The following is a 10510-nucleotide window of genomic DNA, read 5'->3' on the forward strand; positions in this document are numbered from 1 at the left end:
AGCACCTTCTCTAGCCACTAGGCTCTCCTTCCGTCCCACGGCTGCAAATAGAACCCAGGAGTCCTGGCTCCTTTTCCTCCCCACCTGGGGATAGAACCCAGGAGTCCTGGCTCCCACTTCTCTGTGCTAGACCCTCTGCATCCCTCCCAAAGCTGGGGGGGGTTTGGAATCCTAGGAGGTCTGACTCCCCTCCACCACTAGGCACCACTCCCTTCCCTATCCGGGACTAGAACCCAGGAGTTCTGCTGCCCGTTCCTGTGCGTGGATCACGCTATCTCCAATAGACCACGTCAGAGCTTGCATCTGGCGCTGCGCCCTTCATCCCCCCCAACATCTGGATGGCATTAGCGTGCGGCTGGGAGCGCGTGTCGCAGGCCAGGCCTCGGTGGAATGGTTAACGTGGCTGGCACGGCGAGGGGAAATGGAGCGATGGGATACACCAGGCAGGCCGGGCGTTTATGGAGCTGTAGATTTCACGGCAGGCTGTGTGCGCGGCTGTGCTCGGGGGAACGCCAGGGCTCTCCAGATGCTGAACGTACATTCCTCGCACGAGGGAGTTTTATGGCTCACGCCTTGTAGAGATCCCATGCCACAGAGCTGGAGCCAGATCCCACCCCCGGCATGGCTGTGCAGGGCGTCAGCCAGTGACCGGACTGACCCCTGCTCTGTCAGGCCAGACTGTTCCAAATCAGAGTGTGCAATGGGCTTCGTCCCCTTTGCACTGTTTTTTTCATCACTTTCGTGAAAACACGTTCGCTGACGTCTCAGTAGTTCATTGGCTGCTGTTTCTGAGACAGTGGGGTCTAGGGGTTAGAGCAGGGGACGGGGGATCAGGACACCTGGGTTGTGCTCCCAGTTCTGGGAGGGGAGTGGGGTCTGGTGGCTGGGGGGAGGGGGCTGGGAGTCAGGACTCCTGGGTTCTATTCCCAGTTCTGGGAGGGGAGTGGGGGCTGGGGAGAGGGGGCACTGCTTACCCGTTCTGATGTCCACTGCCCAACTCCTGCCCCCCCACCCTGCTCCACCAGCCCCCACCCACCAAGGTCTCTCTCCACTTGTCCCCGCAGCGGGCACTTTGGGGTGGTGAAGCGCTGCCGGAAGCGGAGCTCGGGGACTCTCTACGCCGCCAAGTTCGTGAAGATGCGCAAGTGCAAGGGGAGCCGGCTGGGGCTGGACCGCGAGCAGGTGGAGCGGGAGGTCAGCATCCTGCAGCAGTTGGAGCATCCCAACATCCTGCGCTTGCACGACCTCTTCGCCAGCAAGGCCGAGATGGTGCTGATCCTGGAGCTGTGAGTGCGGGGGGGGGGGGGGGGGGGCAGGGCACGTGGGCTCCCCCTCCCCCCACTCTAATAACGCTCGATGTGTTTAGCGCGCACCTCGCCCCCCTCCCTGCTGGGGGATCAGCCCACATGGCACCCCTGGGGAAACTGAGGCACAGAGAAACAGACAAGACTTTCACCAAGGTCATTCGGTGGCACAGCTGTCAAAGAACCCAGGAGTCCTGGATCCCGGTCTCTGCTCTAACCCCTATACATCACTCTTTCCCCCTCCCGAGATGGGGATAGAACCCAGGAGTCCTGGATCCCGGTCTCTGCTCTAACCCCGATACATCACTCTTTCCCCCTCCCGAGATGGGGATAGAACCCAGGAGTCCTGGCTGCCAGTCCCTACTGCTCTAACCACTAGTTCCCACTCTTCACCTGGCTGGAAACAGTTGCTCCCGTCCCCAAGCGTGTCACACCTGGGCTCTGAGCTCTGTGCCAGCTCCCCATGGGTGAGTCGAGGTGTTTGTGATGAGTTTCAAAGCCCCAGAAGGCACGAGTTGCTTAGGTCCGCCCCGCACGCAGCAGCTACGGTCCTCTGGCACGGTGGAGCCGTGGGGTCCTGGCCCTGAGCGCTCTGGGATGGGGCAGCTGAGGGTTTGAAATCCTGAGCTCTCCCCTTTGGATGGCGCCTCTCCAGTGTGAGGAGCATGGATTTGACTTAGCGTCCGCTTAGCTCTTTGAGGTCGGTTGGCTGAATATTTTTTTTTTTTTTTTTCATCCAGGCAAATCTCATTTAGATCCTGCGGTTAATGGGCCTGATTCTCCATTGCCCTGCACCTTGTGCCGGCAAAGTGGGTGCCACAGTAACCTTTCACACCCCGCCCCCCTTGTGACTGCACAAGGTGACCAGGACCCTATGAGATCCATGCCTGTATGTGTGTCTGTACACTCCTATCTGTCTGCCTTGTGTGTATGACATGACAATCTGTCTGGATAGCGCCTTCTGTCTGGAAGGCTTCTACACGATGGCTGTACCGGGGTCGCTTTCCTGCCCTCACTGAAATGCAGCCACTTCTTAGGTGGAACGCTGCAGCTGATTAACAGCAGCATTGAGCAGGGAGCACTCGCCCTGCTTGGAAATGCAGCCACCTCTGAGGAGGAACGTGGCCGCTGTAATGGACAGGAACTGCAGAGTGGAAATGGGGCAGCGTGGTTGAGTGGGTCGCGCACAAGTCTCTTAAGTCAGAACTCCTGGGTTCTATTCCCCACGCTGCCCTGTCCTGCTCTGTGACCCCAGGACAAATCACTCCCCTCTTTGTGCCTCGGTTTCCCCAGGGGGGATGTGGAACTGACCCCACCTACGTCAGGGCTTTAAGATCCTATGATGCCAGGGGACAATGGAGCTCTAGCATGCGCTTGCAGCTGTCCCTGCCCCTCAGGCCAGCCTGGCTCCGGCCACTCCCAGGGCCCTGCCGTAAGTGGGAGCAGGATTGGGCCCTCTCATGTCTCTAGGCCTCACCCGCTCTCCCTCTCTGCTCTCAGGATCCGCGGCGGGGAGCTCTTTGACTTCATTGCCGAGAAGGAGACGCTGACAGAGGCGGAGGCCATCGAGTTCCTGCAGCAGATCCTGCAGGGCGTCGCCTACATGCACGGGCGGCACGTCGCCCACTTCGACCTCAAGGTGCCCAGCCCCCTCCCTGCCTGGCGCAGGCACTGCCTCTGGCCCCTTAACCGTTGATTCTCAGTCGCTCCCGGCTCCCGCCCTGCATGTGGGAGGGGGTTGGAGACGGGCAGGAGGGGGCCAAACGCCCTTTGTAGCTTTGCAAGGCTCTCGGAGTAAATCAGAGCAGCCTCGGGGCTGCTCTAACTCACTCTCCTCCCTGCGGAGCAGAGAATACCCATAACGCAACCTGCTCCAGCCGCCCCTCCGAGCCGACCTCATTCTGGGGACTGGGCCGGTGCAGGGTCCGTGACACCAGCTCCACCCCAGCCAGGGAAGCCCCATTCATGGGGGTGGGGAGGGGCTGTCCGGGGGCTGCTTCCACCCACTTCAAGGCCCCTGTACACTGCCAGAGCAGCTTCAGAGACCCCAGGCCCATGGTGCCCAACCTGTGGGCAAGGGGGTCTGGGATGGACCCATGCGTGTGGGCTGGCCCCATTGCAGAGCCCGCTCTCCCCTCAGGCTGCCTCCTGCCCATCCCATCTCCTCTCTCCCCCTCCCCGCAAACTCTCCTCTCACTGAACTCCTCGCACGGCCTCTGAGGTTACACTGACACCTGCTGGCCAGAGGTAACACTGCAGGCTCTGGTCCGTTTCATACACCTGCAGTCCCCTGCTGGAAAGCAGCTGTAGAAATTAATCTCCCCTGTGAGATGGGGCCAGGGCAGTGGACTAAAATGCAGCCCAGACAGTGGGGCTGTTCTCCCTGGCTGCATGAATCTCCCACTTCCACGCTCGGATCTCAGCCTCGCCTGGCGGGAGTCTCGGAAGGAACTCGCCTGGGAAACCCACCGTCCTCCCTGCTGGTTTCCCCCTCCAATCACGCGCCCGCCGCACGACTATTCCAACCTCCGCTCCTGCCGCAGCCCAGCAGTGGGCGCGGGGGAGGCTGTGGGGCATGGGGCCTGGCGGGCAAGTCGACCCTGTAAGCCCCGATGCTGCCCCTTATGTCTGTTTGCACCAGTGCAAAGTGGGTGTGAGATGCTGCCCATCCCGATCTGATCACGTTCCCGCACTTGCTTTGCACCGATGTCAATGACCACGTGGGGTGACGGAGAACTGGGCTCATGGTGTCTCCCTCCCCGACAGCCAGAGAATATCATGCTGCTGGAGAAAGATGTCCCCAACCCGAAAATCAAGATTATCGATTTTGGTCTGGCCCAAAAGCTGGAAGATGGAGTAACCTTCAAAAGCCTTTGCGGGACTCCGCAGTACATAGGTAAACAGCTGAGCACTAATGATCTGCTGGGAAGGTTGCCAGGAGCATGCGGGACTCATTGGCATATAGGCTATTGGGCTTAACCTGTGGAACTCTCTGCCACAGGATATTGTTGAGTCACATGGTTAGGGCCCTACCAAATTCACAGTCCATTTTGGTCAATTTCATGGTCATAGGAATTAAAAAATCCTAAATTTAATGATTTCCACTATTTAAATCTAGTGAAATTTCACGGTGTTGTAATTGGAGGGGGTCCTGACCCAAAAAGGAGTTTGGGGGGGGGGTCGCAAAGTTATTGCGGGGGAGGTTGCGGTACTGCTACCCTTACTTCTGCACGGCTGCTCACGGGGCATTGTTGGCTCGGTGCCCAGCTCTGAAGACAGTGGCCGCTCTCCAGTCACCCAGCTCTGAAGGCAGCACAGAAGTAAGGGTGGCAATACCGCAACCCCCATAAAATAACCTTGTGACCTCCCCCCCCCCGCAACTTCCTTTTGGGTCAGGACCCCCAATTTCAGAAACGCTGGTCTCCCCCGTGAAATCTGTATAGTATCGCGTCAAAGCACACGCAAGACCAGATTTCATGGTGGGAGACCAGATTTCACGGTCCGTGACGCGTTTTTTCATGGCCGTGAATTTGGCAGGGCCCTACATGTGGGCAGGAACTTGAATAATCTCATGGGTTTCCGCAGCCCCTTTCATCCCAAAGCACTTGGGAATACTCGACAGCAAGGAATTTCACCCACATCTAAAATGGAGCCACCTCTGGGGCAGAACACAGTAGCTACTTTAGGACAGGAAGTGAAGGAGGCTCTTGTTTCCTGCTAACCTGCAGTGGGGGTGGAGTGTAAGGAGGCAGAAGGCAGTAACCAGAGTTTTGAGGGCAGGGGCGATGTAGCTCGGAACAGCCCTTCCCTTCCTAAAGAACCAGGGGATCTTAATGACCGCCCATGGCTAGGACTCTGGGTTCCTGCCTGTCTGAAAGAGCATCCCAACATCCCCTAGCACCACTCGGGGCAGTGGGAATGGCTGGATTTTAGAGATGGAAACCCAGCAAGGTTTAGCGGCGTGAGGGGTGTCCAGGCTGACCCTGAGGTTGTCCATAGAGAGGTCCTTTCTGCTTTGACTTGCTGTACATCTTGTGTCCCATAGGGGGCGAAGGGAGTCAGGCAGTGGATGCAAAGTGACTATTCCGTATTTCTATTTTTCTTTTTCTCCTCCAAGCTCCCGAAGTGATTAACTACGAGCCCCTGAGCTCGGCGACAGACATGTGGTAAGGACGGGAGCCTGCATGGGGCCCCTCATTAAAGTCGTGGCTCGGGCTAGGGGTATAACGCGAGCTGTCGTCGGCTCAGCCAAGTTCTCGGCGTCACCCAGGCAGTATTCCAGGGTCCGCTGGCTTTGTTTTATACACGCCATGTGCCGCTGGGAGACGATTCCCCGGCCTCTCCCAGCCAACTGAAGAGCCGACAGTGACTGTTTCAAGGAGCTCTGTCCGCTCGGCTTCTCAGAACGATGATTGAGAGGGGACGGGTGTTTGAAGAACCGTCGCGGGGAGAAAACACCGATGCCTCTTTTCTTTCTGACTTTCCTCCCATTGCTGCTAGTTTCTCGTTCTGCTTAAAAGAGGTTCTGTTGTCCCGTCCAGGAGCGCACGGGCCGTGCGATCGGTGGGTCAGTTGCACGCCAGGAATGGTGGAAGCGAGCAATGGGCTAACACGTCATAGAGTGGAAATCTGCTCCGTGAAAGTGAGGGAGTGACGCTGGATTTGGGATAAGGGTCGGGAGCAAAAAAAGGGTGAAATTTACCCCGCTCTGCTGTTTGTTTACCAGGATCCCCTCCCTGATTTCTCCCAGTATAGCCTGTGCGTACTGATTGTCCCCAGCCCTCAGGCTGGCTAACCAAGAACATGTCTTTGTTTATTTCAGGAGCATCGGCGTTATTACCTATATCTTGTAAGTACCCGACGTCTTGGGTGTCTCTTCTTGTCTGACCCTCCCATCTTTAGCCCTTGCTTGGGGTTTTCTATCCAGAGACCACCCCCAAGTGCATCACTGGGGGTCAATATCATTATACAGAGTGGGGAAACTGAGGCAAGGCAGGGCCACAGCTTCCCCAGGGGTGGGTCGGGGGCCCTTTGGACTCAGCCGGCTCTCAGCAGATCCTTGTCTCATGCAGGCTGAGTGGGATGTCCCCGTTCCAGGGCGAGACGGATGCCGAGACCCTCTCCAACGTTGTCGCTGGCAACTACGAGTTCGAGGAAAAATTCTTCAGCGAGACCACCGATATGGCCAAGGACTTCATCCGGCAGCTGCTGGTGAAGGAGCCCCGGTAACGCCTGGCACCTGCTGCAGCCCGCTGGGCAGCAAGACCCTGAGGCTGGCACCTGCCAGCCATGGGCAGGGGGTTCCCCTGTCAGAGCAGCTCAGAAAGCAGGGGGTGACATTCACCTCTGGGTACAGCCGGCAGAAAGCACCTGGCCGAGGGCTTAGATGGGACGCGAGGGGGGCCTCGTTCTGTCACTCAGCACCAGGTGATTTCCACCCCTAAGGATCTAGGTGTGATCCCAGCTGCGGGGGGTGGTTCGTTCAAGCCAACGTACCCCCCCAAACCCCCAGCTGGAAAGGCTGGCACGGAGGGTGCAGGTTGGCCTGTGATTGGGTCCGTCCTGCATGGCGCAGGCCAGCCAGACCACAGCCTGTAACCTGCTGCTGGCTTAGTGCTGGAGGGGGCAGGAGGAACAACCGGTCTGATAACCTGGGTGCCCTGGTGGCACCGGAGAGGGGTTGGCACGCAGAGGGGCCGTGAGGACAAATTGAGGGGGGACGATTGAATCCTTTGCACTACGTGGGACATGGACGGGCTGGGGAGATGGCTCGGGGGGGCGGGGGAGAGATTCCTGCCACGGGAGGTTCTCAGCAGGGCAGGGAGCGCTCGGCGGGTAAGCACCGTGAGGGGAAAAGGCCCGGGGTTTCCTGGAGAGAAGGAGCGGGAAAGGTTTTTCTTTTCTGGTGGGAAAGCAGCAAACGGTTCCCGTTTTTTCCCGCTGCAGGAATCGCATGAGCGCGGCCGAGAGCCTCGTCCACCCGTGGATCAAGGTGAGGGGGCTGCTCGCATTTCCAGGTGGACGTGGGGAGGTGGGGACCGCCAGGCTAGCAAGCAGGGGGACGCCCACGGCGGTGTCCGGTGGGTCCTTCTGCAGCCCCTGGGGGTCAGGGCAGCCACTCCTGGTAGTTTTGCTCTTCCCTGAGGGCCCAGGCTGGGGGGAGGGCACAGAGCCTGGTGCAAAGCCAAAGATGGGGGTGGGGGGCGGGCCTTAGAGGCAGCAGGTAGGTGCCCGTCAGGTGGAGAATTGGTCCGCGGCCATCGAATGCGGGATGAGCCCGGAGTGGCAGGGAAGCCTTCGGACGGGGCCGTTTTCTGCACCATCAGGAGTCAGATTCCTGCGGGAAACGGGCTCCTGAAGATGTATAACAACCTTCCAGGGCAGCCGGTGAAGAGAGGACCCCCCTCTCTCCTCCCAGGCCACTGCAGCTGCCAACAGACCCCAGGGGTCTGGGGAACCCTGGGCCCGGTTCCCTAGGGCGGAATTGAGCCGAGCGGAGGAGCCTGGGGCCCGCTGGGTGATTGTGGGTGCAGGGGATTTGCCCTCTAAGGGTACTGGGGTCCCCCTGCTGCCTGTGAGCACGAGCTGGGGCTGGGGGTTGCATGCTGGGGGTGACGGCTCATGCGTTTGCCCCTTGGCAGCCCCTGAGCCGGAAGCAGGCCACCAACCGTAGCCGCTCCTCCATCAACATGAAGAACTTCCGCAAGTTCAACGCCCGCAGGAAATGGAAGGTAACTCTGCTCCGGCCCCCACATCCCCAGGGGGCTGCAGGGGGCGCTCTCCCTTCCCAGGCAGGGCTGGCCCCAGTGCGGCGCTAGGGGGCGGGTGACCCAACCCGCTGACCCCAATGTCCCAGGGCAGTCCTTGGGGGTCCTTGCCCCTTGCAGCTGTGACCCTAGGGGAAGATCTTTCATTGTTCCATGGCACTCTTTGAAACAACAGAGGCATCAAGCCCCGAGCTCTGGCTACAATTCCCTGACCTAAAATCCCCCGGCTTGTTTCAGCTGGGTGCAGGATCCCTCTTTGCTTCCCGTCCTAAACTTTTCAACGGCTGCTGCGTTCCACCCCAGAGGTGGCCGCATTTTAGCGGCAGGGAAGAAATCCTTCAGTGTGAAAGAGGCCGCATAACAGCAGGCTCGTTAATAGGGGACGTCGCTCCTTGGTGTGTGTGGGGGGAACCCTCTTAATACGTGGGCGTGGAGGCTCAAAGGGTCCTTAGCCTTAAGCTGCCCCGTTGCGTGTGTTTTTCTCCCCCCTCCCCCCAGCTCTCCTACAACATGGTGTCTGCCTGCAACCGGCTCTGCCACCTGAAGCTCTTGTGTGGCCAGAAGAAGGAGGATGAGACTCTGGTGAGGCCTTGTTGATTAGCTGGTGCGCTCGCTCCCTGGGGGGAGAGCGCCGGGGACCTTCCGCTCCGGACTCACCGCGTAGGGGTCGGGGGAGTGATGGATGAATGGGCAGGGGCAGGGCTCTGGGCTGGGTTACAAGTTGGGGTGAGCGTCAGGGGTCACATGTTGGCAGGTTCAGGGTGCGGTTAGATGCTGGGGTGAGCATTGGGGGTGGGGTGAGCGCCCAGGGTAGCACTGATTATCCAGGTACCAAACGGACCCCACCTTCCCGGAGCTCCAGGCACCCCTGGGGGTTTAGAGCCAGGGCTGCCGCTGGCCGGCCGGCTCGCTAGTTAATGATACACTTCGTGCCCGCCCTTCTGCTGCTTCTGGGTGCCCAGGGCTGGCATAGACCTTGCCAGCCATGGGCAGGATCTGCCTGGGGGCAGCCAGACAGGGCTGGAGTGAGTGTGTGTGTGTGTGTGTGCAGCAGGGGACCTGGGTGTGTACGTGTGCATGGGGGGGACCGGGAGGTGCAGGGGGGGGTGTCTGTGTGCACGGGAGCCTGGGTGTGCACCTGTCCGCAGGTGTGTACACGTATATCATGTGCCCTCCCTGACCCTCTCTGCTGCCTCCCCCTTTTCCAGCGCGGCTGCGAGAGCGACCAGGAAGATGAGACCACGCACCCGGTGACGCTGCTGCGCCGGCGGAGAAGCAGCTGCTCTTGAGACCCAGCCCCCAACCACAGACTCCAGCATGCGCCCACTGCCCCACACCGACCCTCTGCGTCAGCTGGGGATGGGGGGCGGCTGCAGCCCCCAGAGGTGGGGAAAGGCCCTGGGAGATCAGATGCCCCAGGCTGCACCCCGGCAGCTGGGCTCTGTCCGCCGAGGCCCGGATGGCGGGAAGGGGCATTGACTTTGGTCGGTGGGGACCAGCTGGGAGCGGGAGGGGGCTGGAAATGGGATTCCCCCCTACCCCATTCCCCTCTCTGCCTGGACGCCTGAGGACAGGGAGTTGGCTGCGGATGGAGCTGGTGAAAGGGGAACACGTGTCAGCGGGAGAGGCTGGGGTAATGCCCGCAGCCCCTTGGCACCCAGTCACCGTGTCTGTGGGGCGAGGTATTGGGGGTGTGGGAGAAGAGATCCCGCTATTATCCCTGTCATTATTCAAACAGAGCCCCCCCCCCACCACGAGGGCCTTTCAGGGTGCATTTTCTGTACCTCTCTTATGCTTTCCAATAGGAAACCCCCCTGTGGGGCTGTTCTGTCTGGCACTTGTGGGGTTAATTGGAACCTTTCCCCCCCCCCCCCCCCCTTCAGACATTGTGTTCCGGAACTCATGGGGTTAATCCAACTGGGCCTGCCCCCCACTTGCCCCAATGCGTTAGGGGCTCTGTTTATTCCAGCACTCATGGGGTTAATATGAGTCTCTTCCCCCCCCCACACACTCCACCGTGCCTGCTGTCCCCCAGCAGTACCCTGGCGGGGGGATGGATGGCGGCTCCGCTGGGTGCCAGGTACCTTTACCCAGCTGTTGAGGGGCAGCCAGAGAGCCGGGTGGGTGCCCCTTCCCCAGCACCCCACACTTGCATGCTGGCCTAAGGCGCATGGCAGGCCAGACCCCCCCCTCCCTCCCCCTCCAGCTGCCCAGGGAAGATCTGCCCAGTTCATTTCCCCCTCTGCCTGATTATTTTTAAATAAATAAATGTGCCAAGCGTCTCCCCTGTCTCCTGCCTGTGCCGGGTGCCTTTGCAGTGAGGGTCTAACCCCCCAGGTGGAGCCGGCCCACGCTCCACAGCCCTGACCTGAATCAGCCCAGCAGAGCCGGCTCTGGCCCCTTGGTGGTGCTAAAGCCCAGCTCATGGGGCTTGGCATC

At 59.9% G+C, this 10510-nt stretch overlaps 1 protein-coding gene across 12 annotated transcripts in view; it reads left to right on the top strand.

Annotated features, from left to right (window-relative positions):
• LOC117869496 (death-associated protein kinase 2-like) overlaps positions 1-10353 on the top strand; it is a 30031-nt gene extending 19678 nt beyond the window's left edge. For all 12 annotated transcript variants that reach the window (XM_034756367.1, XM_034756370.1, XM_034756371.1 and 9 more), the window contains 10 exons: positions 1065-1286; positions 2805-2943; positions 4071-4200; positions 5422-5470; positions 6127-6153; positions 6377-6529; positions 7251-7296; positions 7946-8035; positions 8570-8653; positions 9280-10353. In XM_034756367.1, coding sequence (XP_034612258.1) covers positions 1065-1286; positions 2805-2943; positions 4071-4200; positions 5422-5470; positions 6127-6153; positions 6377-6529; positions 7251-7296; positions 7946-8035; positions 8570-8653; positions 9280-9360 — 1021 coding nt within the window. In that variant the 3' untranslated portion in view covers positions 9361-10353. The remainder of the gene's footprint in view (positions 1-1064; positions 1287-2804; positions 2944-4070; positions 4201-5421; positions 5471-6126; positions 6154-6376; positions 6530-7250; positions 7297-7945; positions 8036-8569; positions 8654-9279) is intronic.
• Positions 10354-10510: the final 157 nt, after the last annotated feature.

Source organism: Trachemys scripta, chromosome 24, assembly GCF_013100865.1.
Source record: "Trachemys scripta elegans isolate TJP31775 chromosome 24, CAS_Tse_1.0, whole genome shotgun sequence".
Classification (NCBI taxonomy): Eukaryota; Metazoa; Chordata; order Testudines; family Emydidae; genus Trachemys; species Trachemys scripta.